The sequence below is a fragment of the Myotis davidii genome, unplaced genomic scaffold, assembly GCF_000327345.1.
Source record: "Myotis davidii unplaced genomic scaffold, ASM32734v1 scaffold69, whole genome shotgun sequence".
Classification (NCBI taxonomy): Eukaryota; Metazoa; Chordata; class Mammalia; order Chiroptera; family Vespertilionidae; genus Myotis; species Myotis davidii.
In genome coordinates, this window is record NW_006300363.1 from 234,306 (window position 1) to 254,303 (window position 19,998).

The 19,998-nt window shown below is 49.9% G+C and overlaps 1 protein-coding gene across 5 annotated transcripts in view; it reads left to right on the plus strand.

The window, feature by feature from the left end:
* The window catches only part of ACLY (ATP citrate lyase), a 49,210-nt gene that overhangs the window by 19,342 nt on the left and 9,870 nt on the right, over window positions 1-19,998 (plus strand). For 2 of the 5 annotated variants that reach the window (XM_006776648.2, XM_006776649.2), the window contains exons 7-20: window positions 407-537; window positions 1,340-1,458; window positions 2,213-2,349; window positions 3,042-3,103; window positions 4,653-4,770; window positions 6,468-6,622; window positions 7,110-7,200; window positions 8,265-8,294; window positions 10,964-11,108; window positions 11,395-11,563; window positions 13,238-13,342; window positions 14,384-14,580; window positions 16,435-16,516; window positions 17,116-17,226. In XM_006776648.2, coding sequence (XP_006776711.1) covers window positions 407-537; window positions 1,340-1,458; window positions 2,213-2,349; window positions 3,042-3,103; window positions 4,653-4,770; window positions 6,468-6,622; window positions 7,110-7,200; window positions 8,265-8,294; window positions 10,964-11,108; window positions 11,395-11,563; window positions 13,238-13,342; window positions 14,384-14,580; window positions 16,435-16,516; window positions 17,116-17,226 — 1,652 coding nt within the window. The remainder of the gene's footprint in view (window positions 1-406; window positions 538-1,339; window positions 1,459-2,212; window positions 2,350-3,041; window positions 3,104-4,652; window positions 4,771-6,467; window positions 6,623-7,109; window positions 7,201-8,264; window positions 8,295-10,963; window positions 11,109-11,394; window positions 11,564-13,237; window positions 13,343-14,383; window positions 14,581-16,434; window positions 16,517-17,115; window positions 17,227-19,998) is intronic. The other 3 variants (XM_006776650.2, XM_006776652.2, XM_006776651.2) reach the window with 3 other exon arrangements.

A 19,998-nucleotide genomic window follows, 5' to 3' on the forward strand; every position in this document is an offset into this window, starting at 1 on the left:
CCCCCCACCGAACAGTGAGGCTTCCTAGCCAGATTGCAAAAACCAAATGTACATACCTAGGGGGTCTTCTGACAGCAACCTATACCGTTAAACGTTTTTTTAAATAGCAAGGCCATGGATGGGTGAATAGTTAAGGCACATTGTGTAGCATTTTATGAAAAAGATTAAAAATTGCCATAGCAACTTTCCTATTACCTATAGGACTACTAGGGTTTGTTTTTCTTTGATGGGGGAGGCTGTGTCTCCATAAGAATTATTCTGGTTTCTTGCCGAGTGAGGAAGTCATTAGCCTGTGTGGGACCTGGACCCCGTGGGAGTGGTGTGTGGGGAGTCTGGGGAGGGGTTTGGAGGTTGGTGGTCACCTCTGCCTGGGGCCGGTGTCTGATTGCCTCTGCTTTTCTTGCAGTTGTGACCAAAGATGGCGTCTACGTGCTTGACTTGGCAGCCAAGGTGGATGCCACCGCTGACTACATCTGCAAAGTGAAATGGGGTGATATAGAGTTCCCTCCCCCCTTTGGGCGTGAGGCTTATCCAGAGGTAAGGCTGCTTAGGGGAGGAGATGGAGAGTGATGGGGGCGGGGGAGGGTGACTAATCTCAGATGAGCATTTGTCCCCTAGTGGGCTGTATATTTGGCAGGGAAAGGAAGGTCGAGAGCCATTTAATTTTTTTAAAACTCCAAAGGGGATGGGAGGTGGGAGTCAGCCAAGCCTCTGAATCACAGCCAGAAATCCTTTTAGACTTCTCTCGCAATCAGCCTCCCTGGGCTCTTAGCTTGATTTGTTACTTCTTGATCATTCCAAGTGGCTCCCCCTAATCCTGTCAGGAAGGTAGCTCTCTCTGCCACTTGCTGAGACTGTCAATTGCTCCTTTCCACCCCGTCCTCTCTGAAATCCTCACAGCAGAATCGGGCTTGCATGGCATGACGTAACCCAGGCCAATGGAAGAGGCTGGGCTGGCTGAAGGGATGGGGTCTGGGGAGGGGAGAGGTGGTGTGATGTAGGCTGCAGATGCTGCGGGTGGGGGCCATTGTAGAAGCTGTGACATCGCAAGGCTTGGGACTTGGGCAGAGGGTCAAGGACTTGAAGTCGGAGAGGAAGGAGGTGGGAAATTTGCCCTCAGTGGTGACAGTGGCGATGGGTGGTTTTGGTACTTGAAGATGCCATCCTGTTTTGTCCCAGGCACGTAGGGCCCCACATAACCCCTTTTTCCTGACTCTATTAAGGCATATGAGGACCTCTTCATGTGTCTCCAGGGAAAGGGGATGGGAGGAGTCTGGGGATCTGGGACCTTGGTGAAGGGGATGCCCACAGGGCCCACTTGTTGTTGTCTGATCCCTAGGAAGCTTACATTGCAGACCTGGATGCCAAAAGTGGGGCGAGCCTGAAGCTGACCTTGCTGAACCCCAAAGGAAGGATCTGGACCATGGTGGCTGGAGGTGGTGCCTCTGTCGTGTACAGGTGACTGAGGGGCTACTGAAGGTGCCAGTTGGGTCACATGTTCACAGCCTGGATCGAGCTGCTTCACCTGGGGGGCTCTAGTTCCTTACTGTGGTGCAGAGCAGGAATCATAGACCTGCCAGAGGGGTCCGTGCACCTTCCTGTTTGCTGCAAAATGAAGATATTTTGATTAGTTTTAGTTCTTGGAATTAGTGATAGGGATTCCACATGAGGGTACAACAAATACAGACAATAAACCAGAAAGTGAATGTTGCTGTGTCCCCAAGGTCACCAGGTGAACATACTTTACACTTGGTAGAAATGTTGGGGTCCTAGTCCTCACCCTTTGTGATGATTGCTGGTTTTCCACTTGAAGCCCAGTAGTCATCTCCTTTCTAGGCCTGTGATCGGCCACACCCCTTTCTGCTTGGTTGGGCTTCCCTCTGGCTACAGCAGTTTTCCTTCTCATTGGGCAGCCTGGCAGGGACCTGTGGAATGTGCACTTTTTCTTTGTGTTGGGAGGTGTTCTTTGTTCACTTTATTTACCATCGTCAGTCAGTCCAGGGCCCCACGGTGGCCCAGTGCTGGCAGAGTGCACTGCCTGGGAGAGCCTTGAAGTGTCACTTGTGGGGCTTGAGGGTCCGAGGTCTGAGAGGTCAGTTCCATAGTCTGACTTCAGGGCTTTGGGGGCGCCAGCGTGTCCTCCCAGTCACCAGGCTGCCACCCTCTGCTGCTAGAGTTGGAGCCAGCACTGACTTTCGTATCTCCCTGGCAGTGATACCATCTGCGATCTAGGGGGTGTCAATGAGCTGGCAAACTACGGGGAGTACTCGGGCGCCCCCAGTGAGCAGCAGACCTATGACTATGCCAAGACGATCCTCTCCCTCATGACCCGCGAGAAGCACCCCAATGGTGAGACTCACACGCTCCTTCCTTAGGATGGCCCAGTGTGCTACAGGGGGAACAGTTTTGGGCTTAGGAGGCACGGAGATTGTGGTCCCGGTCCTTTGCAACCTGGGGCTACTCATTTAACTTAAGGACCTCAGTTTCCCTGACTGTGCAGTGGGCAGTGATAACATCTATCAGATGAGGGTCTGTGAGAGGATAGGGAGGTGTTGTGTACTTAAAGCCCCATGAGCAGATGCAAGGGAGGAGGTGAGGCGTGCTCTCACTCTGACTGATACAAGCTGTGCTTAGTGGCCCATTTAGACATTTGTTACCCGACTGCCATTCCAGCTTCCCTTTACCACCTGTCCCATGTTGGAGACTACACATACCAGTTACCCTACCCTGAAGCCAGAGAGAGGGAGATTCCCACCAGGTGTGTCCAGAAACCAAGTTGGGTGTCTGGATGGCCGTAGGAATGATGTGGAGATTCTGTGGGTTTGGGTTAACCACCTGCTTGGTGATGGAGGTGATGGAGAGGGAGCTGATAAGACTGACAGTCCTCAGGAGACCAGCCTGTTTCCCCCACCTCTGCACTGATACCTCTTAACAGTTGGGAGACCCTCGCTCAGTGGAGAGAACTGTCAGCTGGCTTTCTGATAAGATGCTCAAGTCTACCTTTCTAACCCTTTTCGACTTCTCTCTTACTCCAAACCCAGGCAAGATCCTCATCATTGGAGGCAGCATCGCGAACTTCACCAATGTGGCTGCCACATTCAAGGTAATCGGCCACAGTGACTGCAGTTCCTGGGAAGCATGGGTTTGGAGGAACCAGGAAAGGGAGGTTCTCACAAGCAAATTTAAGACAGGAGCAAGTTCCCATGACTTACCCAGTCCAGAGGGAGGCTCTTGGTCCAGGGTTCCTTGTGGCGGATGCAGAAGACATGAACAGCTCCGGATCTGAAGCTGTGTCTCTGGGCAAGCAGCTGACACTCGCTGGGCCATGATTCTCCCATCTGAGGTGTGGGGAGAAGGCGAAATTCTGCCACCAGTTCTTGAAGAAGTACCTTAATGGACCCTCATTTTCAACGGTCCATTGTGAGACTGGGTTTTCTGCAACTCCTAGTCTTTCATCTCTCAGTCATCAGTCTCCTCTCCAAAAAGTCAGAATGAGGAAAGTGTTTTTATGACCTGGGGCTCCTGGTTATCTAGCCAAGGGCCCGGCAGCCTGAGTCCCTGTGCCACAGGTCAGGGCCATGGGCACAGTTTTAAAAGTGACTGGGGGCCGAAACCGGTTTGGCTCAGAGGATAGAGCGTCGGCCTGCGGACTGAAAGGTCCCAGGTTCGATTCCGGTCAAGGGCATGTACCTGGGTTGTGGGCACATCCCCAGTGGGAGATGTGCAAGAGGCAGCTGATCGATGTTTCTCTCTCATTGATGTTTCTAACTCTCTATCTCTCTCCCTTCCTCTCTGTAAAAAATCAATAAAATATATTTTAAAAAAAATAAAAGTGACTGGGGGTCAACTAGGATGACAGAGCTAACACGGCTCAAGAATCATTCCCTTCAAGGCAGCCACCGAGGAGGCCATTATTATTCCACACAGTCAGGTGCTCACCGAATTTGTTCAAAAGAATGTGCCCCATCGGGTACTTTCATATAGGTTTTGAGAATAATGAATAAATAAATATCAACCTTGAAAGTCAGCTCTCAGGATGTGGAGGACCAGGCCTTGTCTGTCTGCCTAAAACGGGTCCCTGATTGAACCTGATTCAGCAGACAAATCTGAAAGAGATCAGTCTCGACTGCTTTGTTTTAACTTCTGAGCAATCCCATAATAAAGCCAGCACTGGTGATAATTGTGGTTAGGCCTGGAGCAGGAATTGTTTGCAAGGCCTTGGGTGACAGAAATTAGACTCCTGACTTAGTATACTAGCCCTCTATCTGGAGAGACAGAATTGGTACACACCTGTACATTCACTCTTATTTCCAAAGTCGATACCCATTACAAGGGCTGTTTCCCTAAATCTCTTGAAGAAGCTTTTGTAGGACAATGATTTTTTATTTCTCACCCAAGGATATGTTTAGAGAGAGGAAGGGAGAAAGAGAGAGAGAGAAACATCAAGGATGAGAGAGAATCATTGATTGGCTGCCTTCCGCCCACTCCCTCCTGGGGATTGAGCCTGCAACCCCAGCATGTGCCCTGACCAGGAATTGAACCGTCATCTCCTGAGTCATGGGTTGATGCCCAACCACTGAGCTACTACACCAGTCGGGCATTATGGCTGTCTTATTTTTAATCACATGTCTGTTTGTCCCTTTGTACTTCAGGGCATAGTGAGAGCGATTCGAGATTACCAGGGCCCCCTAAAGGAGCATGCAGTCACAATCTTTGTCCGAAGAGGTGGCCCCAACTATCAGGAGGGCCTACGCGTGATGGGAGAAGTTGGTAAGATGGGGACCTTTTCTTTCCCTCCCACCCTGAGTGTCAGTGGCCTACTTCCTTGGGATTCCTGAAAGAGTCAGTTGGGAACACTTCTGTGCTCTCCCGCTCCCCTCTCTGGATATGCAGCTCGCTCTACTTCCACTTTCTGCCCTCTGGCATAGACCTGTTCTAAACTTCAGAATGGGCAGGAAAGCATTTTCATTCAGCTTTTTGTTTAACAAATTTTAGGAGGAACATCTGCTCTGTGCTAAGCACTGTGGTTACAGCCACTGCAGGATGCACGGCAGACAGCCAGGCCCTTGTGCACTTGAGGACGTTGATTGTAATGTCAGGTTGCGCTAAGTGCACGAAGGAAGACAAGCAGGGTGAAGGGGTAGTGTGTGCGGGCGGGAGCGGGCAGTTTTATGTGGGGTGATCAGAGAATGCTTGACTGGATAGGTGACCTGGAAAAGAGGAGGGAGCAGGGCAGTGGTGACTATCAGCAAAGGAAAGAGCAAGTCCAAGGCCCTGAAGTGGGAGTGTGTCCACGTGTGCAGGCCCAGTGGGGATGGCCGTGGGATGGGGCTGGGTGTTGGAGGCGGAAGGGCAGCAGGAGTAGGCATGTGAGGCTAGTACAGGTCCCAGGAGACCCTTGGCTTTGACCCTGGGTTGGCAGCTGTGGGGAGACTTTGGCCTGAGGAGTGACACAGTTTGACTTAGGTAACCAGCAGCCAGGATAGAAGCAGGGAGAGCTCTTAGGAGGCTGCAGCAGAGTCCAGGACAGTGGTGGCCTGGATGTGAGGAGTGAGAGGACAAGGCTCTGGTAACTGGTGGGAAAGGAGAGCTTTGCCCTCACTGAGCTAAAGGAGGAGGGGGTAAAGGCCGACCACTCAGTGTTTTCAGGAAGTCTGGGACCACATCTTGTCAGTCATGACTACAATCAGGTCTCCCTAAGTTGACCTGATTGAACCGGAAACACGGGCGCGTTGGGACCAGCAGCTTTGGACTTGAGTAAAATGTAGCCCTCATTGCCAAGAGCAGTGGTGTGTGGAGCAGGGGTCCATGTGAAGTGCCAGAGGGGTGCCAGACAGAAGGCTTTTGCTCACTGAGTGATTGGAGAAACGAAATCTTCTCATCTTCCCATTTTTCCAAATCTGGCGTCCATGGCAAACACCAAACCTACCTAAATCAGTTGAAGCAGTGCCAAATCCTCATTGCCTCCCAAACAGAGTACACAGTGAATGTCACTCAGTCACAGTTGGGACATTAAACAAGTAAACAGTTATTGGAACAAGATGCTGTCAGGGCTCTACATGTGAAGCAGGCAGGGTGGTGTGGAGGAGAGCGGCTTTCAAGGTCATCGGGAGAAGGCACTTGAGCTGAATGACGAGAACAGCTGGGATGAGAGCTCCACGCGGAGGAAGGAGCAGGGCCAGTGTTGAGGAGCAGGGGCCAGGCCAGGGAGGCTGGAGTGTGAGGTCGGGTGGGTTGGGGTGGGAGAGCAGGGTCCAGGCTGTGAACGGGAGTGCCGACTCCGGTGCTGCTTGTGCTCACAGGTTTGTGTGCTGATGAAGATCTGACAGCTGGCTTGTGCTGCATACTTGGTCTTGCACAGGAAGTGCCGGGCATCAGGCAGGACCCTATAGGACCTTTGCAGAGTCGTGTGGACTTGGGCCCTTATTTAAAGACTTGAATGATGGACTCTTTTCCCTCCTTCACAGGGAAGACCACTGGGATCCCCATCCACGTGTTTGGCACCGAGACTCACATGACAGCCATTGTGGGCATGGCCTTGGGCCACCGTCCTATCCCCAATCAGCCACCCACAGCTGCCCACACTGCGAACTTCCTCCTCAACGCCAGCGGGAGCACATCGGTAGGTGCCCGCTGGCCTCTGCCATAAAGCCTGCCATGCTGTTTTAGTCAGCCCCGCACAGCCCCATCCCATCCGGGACATGGTGCTTCTCCTCTTCCCTAGCCATTTGGGGACATTGGGGAAATGTGGGGGAAGGGGCGCTGTAGCACTACACGGTTGGTTTCTGGATTTCGGCCAGTTTTTTTCTATGCCAGTCAAGGTAGTATAATGGAAAGATGAGGTTTTTTAAATCAGACCTGAGTTCAAATCCTGCTGTGGGTGGGACTTTGGCAGTTATACCTGCTCAGAGCCTCAGTTTGCTCACCTGAAGCCTGGAGACAATTCTGATTCCTGTCTCCGAAGGTTGTTAGAATAGTGCTTTGGGAGCAGCTTATAAAGAACTGCTGTGCTTAGTTCTTGTTCCCTGATTTCTCTGGGGCCTCAAGGACCAATGGCTTTCCCCCCAGCTGCTGCCTGTGACTTACTCCCTCTCCTTGTCTCACCCCAGACTCCAGCCCCGAGCAGGACTGCATCTTTTTCTGAGTGCAGGGCTGATGAGGTGGCACCTGCAAAGAAGGCCAAGCCCGCTGTGCCACAAGGTAACTCCCAGCAGTTTCGGATCCGCTCTGTCTGCTCCCCTTTCGGGCCTCACTGGACCAGCAGAGGTGACGGAAGGTGTTTGGGCTTTGCTTGAGAGTGAGCATGGTGCGTGGGATGGGAACATACGGGAGGACGCGCTGAGCCTTCCCAGTGGTCTCCCCTGGTGCTGAGGACTCATGCTGCACCTGGGTCACTTCACTCCCCACTGTTTTCTACCTCCTACTCCCTGTGGGCAGGTGTGAGTGGGGCAGGGCGGTTGTGGAGGAGACAGGGTTACAAAAATTCCAGGAGGTGGGTAGGTCTCCCAGACTCTCCTCCCCAGTGAAGGGCAGAGGAGGCTCCTGTATAGCGGTAGCTCCTGCCCACCCCATCATCCTGGGGCTCCTGCAAAGACACTCCTTTCCACCATAAGGCCTCCACTGTCTACCAGCCCATCTATACTTTGCCTCATTTGTCTCCATCCTCTGACTTATCAAAGATGTGATCCTGGCCAGCCAGCCCTTAAAACTAGCGTTCAGTATCTAGCTTTTGGACTGGTGTGGCCTGTGCGCCTTCTCCTAGTACACACCGGCAGAGAGTGCCTAGGGCATTTTGTGAAATAGTGACACTGGCTCCAGGCACTAGAGTTGGAAGCCACTGTCCTATCGTTCCCAAACCCACAGCACAGAATGACAGGTCAACCCAGTCGACCCCGTCATCGTGTGCTTTGTAGGGACGAGGGACTGGGGTTAAGAGGCTGGGACCGGGCCAGCTGTCCCTTCAGAGGGCCTGGGGGTGTGGGGGGCAGAGATTCAGTGTTCAGCATACCCTCCAAGCCTTCTGTTCCTCCTCTCCCCTCTCTGCCCCTTTGGCCCTTTGCTCTTTCTTGTTTTCGCTCTGCTGATCAGTGCTGTCTTCTCTTTTGCTGGCTTTCCTCCTGTCTGTTGTGGAATAGATGAGAGATGGTGAGGGCGGCAACCCTGCCAGGCTTGTCTATGGGACCCTTCCCTATTCCCACCCTCTCCCTCCAAAGCCTCCAGCCATCAGCAGGTCACTCAGTTGCCTTGGTCATTTTCTTTGACAGATTCAGTCCCAAGTCCAAGATCCCTGCAAGGTAGGACGCCCCTGCCCTGCCCAAGTCTGCGTGTGGCTTGTTAGTGGGTCTCACTAACCGTTTGCTGTCTCCCCTCCCGCGGGTGGCAGTGTGTGTGGTGTGTTTTATTCCTGCCTCGGTGTGGTCTGCCCCCAAGTCCTAGTCTTCGCTCTCTCGCCCTTCGCACTCCTGCTCAGCTCAGGCCCCCACTTGCTCTCCTGGCCATGTGGCCGTCTCTGGCTCAAAACTTGGGCGTGAGGGGGTAGGGAGCCACGCCCACAGCCTTGGAGAATGGAGTGGTGCTGAGGACAGAGTCCTCCTGGGAAGGAGGGAGCCCTCAAACCGAAGGGGAAGTGGCAGAGCCCAGCGGGTGAGGACAGGAGCCATGTCCTCCCCGATTCTCATCCACATCTCCTGATGGTTTCATTTCTTACCTTCCTCTCCTCAGCCTCACCACTGCTGACTACCCCAGGGCTCCCCATATCAGGGCCAAGCTCAGGTTTCTCTGGGGTTTGGGTGGAGGATGGGATAGAGCAGGAGAGGTCACTGGTTAGCATAGGCATTCTCTGCATGTCCTCACCCAGAACACAGCTGCTCACCTGTTCACAGCATCAGCACTTCCTTTAACTTCTTGACTTTCACAGCCTGGGAGCTTTTACCCTGGGAGGGGAGTCTTTTGATGATATTTGACCCCTTTCTTGGTTAAGGGAGGGGAAGGAATAACTAGGCAAGGTTGCTTATGTCCCTTCAGGAAGGCCAGCAGTCCCTACCACATCTGGCAAGACCCATTGTTCCCTGACAGGCACAATCTGAGGCTGAGCCTGTGCAGAGAGAACAGGGGCCACTCTAGTTCTAAGAGCTCTTCTACCCCAGGGGAGGAGTTGATGCTCACTGTCAGTCCCAGCTGTGCTGAGAAGCGGGAGAGGAAGGACAGACTGTACCAGTGAGGGCCTCCCCTCAGCGGTCTAGAGGAGGAGCCGAGTGGGGGCTCTTAGCCCTGAGCAGGTTTCCCTCTGGGCTCTCCTTGCTGCTGGTGGGCTGAGGATTGCTCCCATCAGCTTTGGCTTCTGTACTCAAGGAGGTGAGCACTCTGCCCTGCCCCTTTCGTGCTGGAGGTGCAGGGGGTTTATAGAGAGCCCAGGCTTTGTTCTGATTCCTGTCCCCTCTTGGACAGACAGATGTGTGAATGTGCGCGCGCTGACTCGGTGTGGGCTCCCTCGAGGACGGGAGTGGCAGGGCTCTTGTTCCTCCTCCTTGCACAATTGAGCTGTAATCCCGGCTCTGATGCTAGATGACCTAGGATCTGAGTCATTTGGCATCTCTGGGCTTCAATATCCTGGGATTGAGAAGTGACAGTACTGGATTAGGTGGCTTCCTTTGTTCTGTGATCTCATATCTCGTCAGAACCCAGTTGGGTCCAGTGACAGTAAATCCCGGGTATTTGCAAGAACAGGAGCCTGTGTCATGAGAAGCTTATGGCTGTGATGGAAGAGGCGGGCCTGTGGGGATGAGAATTCTGTATGCCTTGGGAAATTGAGCTTTTATAAAATATATATATATAGAGAGAGAGATCGAGAGAGAGAGAGAGAGAGAGAGATTGATTTCAGAGAGGAAGCAAGAGGGAGAGAGGGAACCCTCAGTGATGAGAGAGAATCATTGATTGGTTGTCTCCTGCACGTCCCCTACTAGGGCTCGAGCCCACAACCTGGGCATGTGCCCTTGATCGGAGTTGAACCTGGGGCCCTTCAGTCCGCAGGCCGACGCTCTATCCACTGAGCCAAACCAGCTAGGGCTTAAATTAATTTAACCAGGCCTTGAACGTGGTTAGCCTAGTCTGCATTAGCACAGTAGGCTCTTTAATGCCAGATGCCGCTGTGCTTGGTGCACTGTTTTCCCCTGAGGGCTACTTTCTTAGGACTTGGGGGAGGGAGGGTGGGTCACCTGCCTGTAGGGTGGTGAAGGGCCTTTTCCTCCAAAGCTGAGGAATCCACTTCTGCCAGATATTTTGTTCCTTTCTTTTGCCCCGCACCCCTTTCCTGCGAGCCGGGGCGCCCATCCAAGAGCATTGTTTTCTGGGCGGGAAAGAGCCACTAGTCCAGGGAGGAGGGCAGTGTATTGCTCCTGCCTCATCCGTGCCAGAGCCCGGCCGGATCCTCAGAGATAAGGCTGAGCAAACCTCTTCATTGGACCTACACTGACCTAGAATTGTGAGGATTCAAATCCTGACCGAAGATGGTTTATGAACAGATTTTGAGGTGATAAGTCTTGTGGAGGGCTGTGGAACATCCTGCTTTCACCAAAATTTTCCAGTGACTTTAAAAATAATTTATCAAGGGCCCATTTGCATATGACCAGGAGGCTGATTATATACATGCCTTTCCTGTGAAATTGAGCAGGCCCTGTAGGGATTCTCTGGGGCCCCTTTGCACTGGGAGTCCTTTCTCTGTTAGTTGCTGAGCTGTTTACTAGCCAGACAGATCTCCTGAGCTCTTTACTCTCTGCCACCTCTTTCCAGAAGAAATTGAGGCACCTCGTCCCCAAGTTCTCAGAATTCCATCCTCTTAACCTTCCTTTGTGGTTTTGATCAGCCCCCCTCCCTGGACTTGGCGTGGAGGGCCTGGCAGGTAGCCCTGCCCCTGGGGTCTCACAGGGGTGTGTGCTCTGGGTGCACTCGCTGTGTTTTTGCCCAGCAGGAAAGAGCGCCACCCTCTTCAGCAGCCATACCAAGGCCATTGTGTGGGGCATGCAGACCAGGGCTGTGCAAGGCATGCTGGACTTTGACTACGTCTGTTCCCGAGACGAGCCCTCGGTGGCCGCCATGGTCTACCCTTTCACGTGAGTCATGACACGGCAGGAAGGCTGCAGGTGGCTGCCAAGTGGGATTTTCTCATCTAATCTCCCTGACTGAGACTGAGCTAGGGGGGCAGCTCAATTATCCCCTTTGCTGGGGAGGCGACGCCCATCCCAGACTGGGGCGAACCAATTCCTGGAGGGTCTTTTCCAGAAGATGGACACTCTGAGGGCAGAACCCTGCCTTTCCACCTGGGAGTGAAGCTCCCCCCGGCGGACCCCTTCCCAGTCCCGACAGGTTGTCCTGACGCCTCCTCTGCCTTTCTCACAGTGGGGACCACAAGCAGAAGTTTTACTGGGGTCACAAGGAGATCCTGATTCCTGTCTTCAAGAACATGGCTGACGCCATGAAGAAACACCCAGAGGTGGACGTGCTGATCAACTTCGCCTCTCTTCGCTCTGCCTATGACAGTAGCATTGAGACCATGAGTTATGCACAGGTAGTCACAGCCCTAGCGGTAGGCGGGGGTTGTAGGGGGAGCTGCTGAGTGGTGCTCATGCTCACTGCCACCTGGGACAAAGGGCTTAGACTCGGGACTGGCCAGTGTTCTGCGTGAAAGTGGTTGAAGACACTTGATCTTTAGATGGGAGGGTAGTAACTGAGGGCAGGCAGGCTGCTCACTGAGCTAACAAGAAGTTCTGGGTACGGAGAAAATAAATACTTCAAGTCCCGTTTCCCAGAAACACAGCTGCTATGTTTGAGTACTCCCTTATCCACACCTTTTCCTGGATTTTACCAAATGGAATATTTTACAGACTAATTTTAAAATCCGTTTTCTTCAATTACTCTCCACAGCATAAATATTCATTGGTAGTATCAGTTTTGCTTGTCAAGTCTGGTGATGAGCATTTTGGAATAACATTTGTACATATCCTTAATTATTTCCCCAGAATAAATAGCTAGAAGCCAAACTGCTGCATCAGAATGTGCAGGCTTTAAGGCTCTTGGACTATCCTGCCCACGTGCCCTCTGGAAAAGGTGTACTGATGGAAACCCCATCAGGAGTTTGAGAATTCCTGTTTTTCTGTACCCTTGCCAAGACTGAATGTTTGGGTTTTAAAAATATATATTTGACAAATTGATAGGCATCCTATTTAATTTGCAGACCTTTGATTAAGATGAGCTTTAAAAAACATTTATTGGCCATTTCTAATCTATGGCTTGGCCTCCCTTCTCCCCCCCCGCCCCATTGAGGTGTTTGTCTTCTTTGTTACTGATTTGTAAGACCCACTCCCCGATAGAAAAAATATTGATTCATCTGCTCATAATTATTTCTGATTCTAGACTGGTTTGGTTCAGTGTGTAACTGGAGGAGATAAACTTGTGTGGATATCTAGATGAAGCAAAAACGAAAGCATACTTGCTAAAAATGAATTGAGTTTTTAGTCTAGATTAGAAGTTGACAAACTGCAGTTCAAGGGCCAAACCCAGCCCTCTGCTCGTTCTTGTAATTAAAGTTTTATTGGAACATAGCTATGCTCATTCATTTATATATTATCCATGGCTGTTTTCAGGCAAAGTTTAGTTACCACAGAGACCACATGATCAGCAAAGCCTAAAATACTATTTGACCCTTTATAGAACAGTTTGCCAGTCCCTGGATGAGAGTCAGAGATGGTTCTCAATCTCTTCTGCCCACACCCACTTTCTCTGGCTTTCTTCTCCGACTGTGGAAGCAGCTCCTTTCTGGCACATTCTAGCCCTGACCTGTGGGGACATAGAATCAGAGACTCAAGGGCACAGCAGAGAAAGCCAGAGATAGCTGCTGTATGTGCAGTGAGGAACAGGTGTCTGAGTCTTGTGAATTTTTGGATGGGAGAGAAAAATCTGACTAGCAGATTTTTTGGAAACATTTGCTCCTGCTTGGTTACTGAGTCACTGTGATGTTAACAATGGAGATCAGTTTGGGACGTCCACGCCTCTCTTTTGGGGGGAGGCTTGGTGTGACCAGGTTAGGAACAGAGACTTATGGAAAGAAGCAGTGCCTTTTATTAATATTACTTTGTCCTTAAAGCCTGGAAGGGGACACGGGAGGTGAGTTCTTGAATGGTTGCTGCCTCTTGGTCCACCTGAGGTGACAAGCTAATGAGGAAGGACTGTTCTCATCCTCTAGATCCGGACCATTGCCATCATCGCTGAAGGCATCCCTGAGGCCCTCACAAGGAAGCTGATCAAGAAGGCCGACCAGAAGGGCGTGACCATCATTGGACCTGCCACAGTGAGCTTCCTCTCCAGGAAGCCTTTTTTTATCCTCACCCCAGGATATTTGTGCCTTTGGTTTCTAGAGAGAACGGAGGGAGCGGGGAGGGGGTGAAAGAGACAGAGAAACATCAGAAACATTGATGTGAGAGAGACACGTCAGTTGGTTGCCTCCTGCATGCACCCTGCAATCAATGTATGAGGTACATGGTGTCCTTGACTAGGAATTAAACCCATGACCTTTCAGTCTGAGGGCCAAAACTCTAACCTCTGAGAAAAATTGGCCAGGGCTAAAAAGCCTTTTACGTTCAAGCTCTTTTAAGAAGTTTTGGGCCCTCAGGAAACTCACTTGTTGACTTTTTGTTTCTTTCCTAAGTTGAAAAGATTTAGGGGCACCTCTTGAAAGCCAGTCTGTCCATTTCCAGTTAATTTTTTAAAGGCCCACTCTCCAGTCCATATCACCATTACAGTTTCAAGGGACTAATGAGAAGATTCTTGTTTTTAGTGTTTGCCCACTCTCATACAAACATTGCATAGTCTTTGATTATTCCTTTAACTATAAACCAAAGAAAAATCTACCTGGAGGCTTTATTTTTGACCAAAAGCTCTTTATTGAAGGAGAAATTGCTCTGTGAATATTTTCGTTTTTACCTGGTTGTTACATTAAAATTTATGTGAAGGGAAGACAAAGGGACCTTTTATCTCAGAGGCAGTGGGTGATTTTGAGCAGAGGTACACACCTGTGTTATACACCTTTTTACTGGGCATTGTCGCTCTTGGAGAGCAAAGGAGACGACTTAACCCTGAATATACCTATCTGTGGTAAGCCACGTTTTACAAATAAGGCTTTCTTTCTTTTTTTTTTTTTTTGCATAATGTCTCGAGATTCTTCTTAAGCAGGAAACCCAATGTGCAGGTGTTAGGTGTCTTGATCATTTCCTCCCCAGCCTGGCCACTGGAATGGGCTGGTAGTACTGGGCTTGGTGATGCTTCTGAGCTCTCCAGTCGATCAGGAGCTCACCCTTCCCTTCCTCCCTGACTGCTATTTCTGCCCCTGCAGGTTGGAGGCATCAAGCCTGGGTGCTTTAAGATCGGAAATACTGGCGGGATGCTGGACAACATCCTGGCCTCCAAGCTGTACCGCCCTGGCAGCGTGGCCTATGTCTCGCGTTCTGGGGGCATGTCCAACGAGCTCAACAATATCATCTCTCGGACCACAGATGGCGTCTATGAGGGTGTGGCCATTGGCGGGGACAGGTGATCAGCTGGGGGACAAGCCCATACTGCTTGCTACTGTTGAATTCCTGGCACATAGCTGTGTTTCTTTCCCTTTGGGGGGGTGGGGGCTTATTTGTTTTCCCGATTACAGTTGACATTCAGTATTTTCTTAGTTTCTGGTGGGAATGATATCTTAAGTCCACTTTTGCCTTAGAACTAACATGAGCATAAGAACCCGAAAATACAGGGAAGGGTGTTTTAAAGGCATCAGGGCCTGCAGGTAGTTCTGTTTATTCTCTGAGGTGGCCATGGGGAGGCAGCAGAGTGCTGTGATTAGTAGGACCGATTTTGAAATCGGACCAAATGGGTTCAAATCCTAGTTTTCCTGTTTACTAAGGGGGCATCCTTGACAGGCTACTTACCCCACCCCCAGACCTCCGTCATCCTTACATATCAATGGGTGAAATAATAGTGCCCACCTCATGGAGTTGGTGGGAGGATTAAATGAGGGCGTGTTTTATAAAGTGGCTAACGGGCTGGCACTTAGTAAGTACTCGGTATGTGTTCATTGTAGCTAATAATAGTGAAAGGGAAACTATTCCTTTATTCTCTACCACTGCCACTCACATTTCTGGCCACCAACCCAGAAGCTCCAATCCCCATAATTAGGGATTTTTGTGGCGGCTTCATCATGATTGATGATTATTAATTCAGTTCCCAGCCCCTCTCCCCTCTCTGGAGGATGGGGAGTGGGACTGAAAGTTCCAAGCTTCTGATCGTGGCCTGGTCTTTCTGGTGACTAGCTCCCATCCAGGCGCTATGCTGGAGCCCCCCAAGAGTTTCTGTCTCCCAGGACTTCCAAGGGATTTAGGAGCTTCTGTCACCCCCGTTACTCAGGAAATTAAAAGGTTTTTAGGAGCTCAGTATCAGGGACCTGGCTCAAGGATCAACCACTAGAACAAAAGATGCTCCTGTCACTCAGGACATCACAAGGGTTATAGGAGCTGTGTGTCAGGAACTAGGGACAGAACAATGTATATATTTCTTCTTCTTTCACAAATAGTGTCATTACTTTTGTTGGTGGGAACAATAACCAGTAGTACTTACTACCCTCATAAACCTTAGCCATTGCCGATTACCATTGTTACTACTACTATTACTACTGCTGCTCTTTAGCTCAGAACCAAAAGCTGTTGGGAGACTGGGTCACCTTGCCAGTCTCCCTGGCTCCCCCACGTCATTTCAGGTGGGACTCCCGGGTGGGGAAGCACTCCTGCCAGTTCCATGGGGGATGGGTACACATTTATCCTCAGGGCTGCGGTCAGCTGAAGGCAGGCCTGGGGCTGGAGGGGCTCATCCACGGGCTGGCAAGGTGGCTCCTCTCTGTGCCCCCAGGCTGCTTAGTGTCCTGAGGACTTTGCATTGGGCTTCCCAAGAGGCAGCAATTCAAGAGAGAGCACCAGAAAAAGCTATATTTTATAACCCAGCCTTGGGAGTCGATATCATAGGATCACTTTTGCCACATTTTGTTCATTAGAAGCTAATCATTAAATCCAACTCATATTCAAGAGAAGAGGCATGAGGTTCTTCCACCTTTTAAAAAGAATTTGTGGGCATATTTTAAAACCACCACAGATGCTTTCTAGATATTTCACCACCAAGGGGACCTCTCTGGGCTTATGACCTTCTCTTCCGCCCCTCCCCTCCCCTTTTCTCCTTGTGCTCCATTTACTCCCTCCCCCAACCAACCCCCATGGCATCTCTGGACCCTCCATGGGCATCCACACCCATGAAAAACCCACAACGTTCTTGGTACAAGCATGCTTCCCATACCTGAACACACACCTCCCCAAACCGCCTCCTGATCCCATATGCCCTCCGTGTTCTCACCAGGTACCCTGGCTCCACATTTATGGATCATGTGTTACGTTACCAGGACACTCCAGGAGTCAAAATGATTGTGGTTCTTGGAGAGGTGAGTTAAAGGAAAATCTTTTTAATTTTTTTGATAGTTAAAGTTATGTATGACATCAGTTTTTTAAAGGTGCATGCATTTTGGTCATATGTAACTTAAGGTGACAGTAGTCTCACCCTGGTAGTCTCACCCCTTAGACTCTGGAACATAGGGATTGTCACTGTTATCACTTCTGTGTGGCACAATATGTTTTAGTGACAATAGAGGAGAAGCTTTGCACTGCTGACCATGCGTCTACCTGGTGGGCAGTGGATAGCTGGAGTAAAGAGTAAATGTGATTTTTTTTAAGTTTGGAAGAGCCCTGTAACCCCATCCCATTTTCCTGTTGTGCCTCCTATAGGTCTGGTCCTAAATCATCTTACCCACAGGTTAGGAAGGAGGAGTCCCGGGGACTCCCTAGCATACCCGCTGTCCCTTTACAGTTCTTCCCTATCACTCTCAGTCTTCCAGGCTGTTTGGACCAAGCCCATGTCCCTCATTTTTTAGACTCTGGCCTCTGCCTGAGTTAGGACTGATTTTCCTGCTGCAGTCCCCTTGGAGAAACTCAGAATGGGTGCCTCCAACTCACGGGCTTTTTCTTGTTCCCTGTTCCTTGGCAGATAGGGGGCACTGAGGAGTATAAGATCTGCCGGGCCATCAAGGAGGGCCGCCTCACCAAGCCTGTGGTCTGCTGGTGCATCGGGACCTGTGCCACCATGTTCTCCTCTGAGGTATGGCCGGTACAGATCACTCCTGGTGGGGAGTCAGGAAGCCGAAGATGGGGCATTTGAGGTGGACTCTCTGGTCATCTTAGGGGCAGTTAGCTCTTTCAGTCCACCTCAGTCACTACTTGGAGTGGGAGCAGCCTGTGTCTGGAGGAGGTGAGAAGGCTTCATTGAAAAGTCAGCTGAGCAGAATGGAGAATGGGGAGACGGGACACATTCCTGGTGCAGAGCTGGGAAGACCATGAGAAGTTCTGTGTGGGGAGAGGTCACAGAAGGAAAGGCTTGTTTGGCACGTGTGCATGATGTAATGTATGTGAACATGCCTGGCGGCATATAGTAAGTTCAGCATCTAACAGCAGGCTCTGAGTGTGAGGCCTTGTCCTGTGTTGTATATATAACATAAAACCTGGCCTTCGAGGCTTCCTGCAATAGTGATAATCCTGGTGCTTAAACCCTCAGTTCTTCCTACCAGTAAACCTGCATCACACTAATTTTTAATCCCTAGAATGCTTGCCTTTCCTCTTCAGATTCCTGCCCACCTCAAAGTGGCAATATTTGTCCAGGTGTAAAATGCACTTTTCATTTGAACCACCAGTTCCATTTCTACAACTTTCCCTTATGGATTTGCATGCAAAAATATTTCAAAGTATATGTATAAGGATTCATTGTAACCTTGTCATAGCAGAATATGGAAACAACCTAAATGCTGGCCAGGAGGGCACTGGGTCATCATGGCACAATCATATAATGGAAAGCTGGGCAGGCTGGAGAAGAATGAGGTGGATTTTGATATGTTGATGGAGAAAAAGTTTAAGATTAGTTAAATCAAAAATGGCAGAGTGTGGTAAATATTGATAATATCCATTTTATTAACTGTGTGTGTGTGTGTTTTAAGGAGATAAAATGGGATTGGTTGGGTGATGGGATCTTTCAGGGATGAGCTCTACTTCCAAACGCTTTAGAATCCGATCTCGATAGGGGTTACGGCATGGGCAAGTCATTTCGCCCTCTGGACCCGAGTTTGCTGAGCTGTAAAATGGAAATGGTACGGGATTGTTGCATGGCTTAAATAAGAAAATAATTGTGAAGGTCTGGCACGTATAGGTCTTAGCAACTGTTCCTTTCCATTCTTCTTCACTTATCCCATGAAGCAGTTTCTGACTTTCTTTCGTCGTGACCACTTTCTCCTCCACATCCAACAGCCAAAATAGCCCCTTCCTTCTCCTCCATTGTTTCTCTTAACCAGCTTGCATTACTTCACCCCACTCTGCTGAGGGCACCTCCAGAGGGCAAGCACCTTGCTCTTCTGTTTCTGGCTGGGCACTGATCATCACCCCATAGGTTGGGCAGGTCCTCAGGAGGTGTTTTGGTTTTGGTTTTTAATGATTTTTTAAAACTTCATGTAAAACTAGAGGCCTGATGCACGAGTTTGTGCACGGGTGGGGCTGGCATTGGGGGAGAGGCTGTGGGAGGGCTTCAGGGCATGTCTGGCCTGTCTTGCTCAGTCCTGATTGGCTGGACTCCAGCAGCAAGCTAACCTACCATTCGGAGCTTCTGCCCTCTGGTGGTCAGTGCACCTCATAGCGACTGGTTGACCAGTTGACTGTCTGCCCCCTGGTGGTCAGTGCACCTTATAGTGAGCAGTTGAGTGGCCTTAGCATATCATTAGCACATTACACTTTGATTGGTTGAACGGACAACCAGACACTTAGCATACAGTGGGGCCTTGACTTACGAGTTTAATTTAATTCATTCCAAGACCGAGCTCGTTAAGGAGCTTGTTAAGGAGCTTGTTAACTCAAATTACTCTGTCAACTCAATGCAAAAAATCGGCAGAGAGATAGCTGGTATCTCAAAAAACTCGTTAGTCAGGACACTCGTAAGTTAAGGCCCCACTGTATTGGGCTTTTATTATATAAGATAGTACAGTGACTACCTAGCTAATCAGTGATGTTTGGATACACATGACCTTGCAGAACTTTCCACCCTGTAGAGGAAATCAGATAAATCTCTACCTGTTGGCACACTGAGACAGCTCCTTGGGAAAAAGTGGATTAAGAATTGGGTATAGGTGCCGAAACTGGTTTGGCTCAGTGGATAGAGCGTCGGCCTGCGGACTGAAGGGTCCCAGGTTCGATTCCGGTCAAGGGCATGGTCCTTGGTTGCGGGCACATCCCCAATGGGAGGTGTGCAGGAGGCAGCTGATTGATGTTTCTCTCTCATCGATGTTTCTAACTCTCTATCTCTCTCCCTTCCTCTCTGTAAAAAATCAATAAAATATAAAAAAAAAAAAAAAAAGAATTGGGTATAGGTAAAGTGGCATTTTTCAGAAGTATGTTCACAAAACACTGGTCCTGTCGTGATGGTCCTAAAAATAAACCCAATAAACAGAAAAGCAAAGGAGCTTTTATAAACTATGAACGTGCAATATAACCTATCTCCCTTTTAACATTTTTGTTTTAGTGTTAAGAAATCTCTGAGTTAAAGAAACTTGTTTAACTTCCTTGAACCCAGCCAGCATTTTCTAAGTGTATTTGAGTGAAGACTATCTTCTCCTTCCCGCTCCATTCACTCATGCAAATTAAGTCCTACAAAGAAGGTATTGGGAACCCGTGTTTTAAGGCATGTGTTGCTAGTTGGAGCAGCAGCTGCTAACCTTTTCAACATTTAAGGCACCTTTTATTATATTTAGGGATTAAGAGCACAGTCTGAGGCCAAAATGCTGGGTTCAAATGCTACCACATATTGCCTGTGTGACCTTGGGCAATTACTTTACCC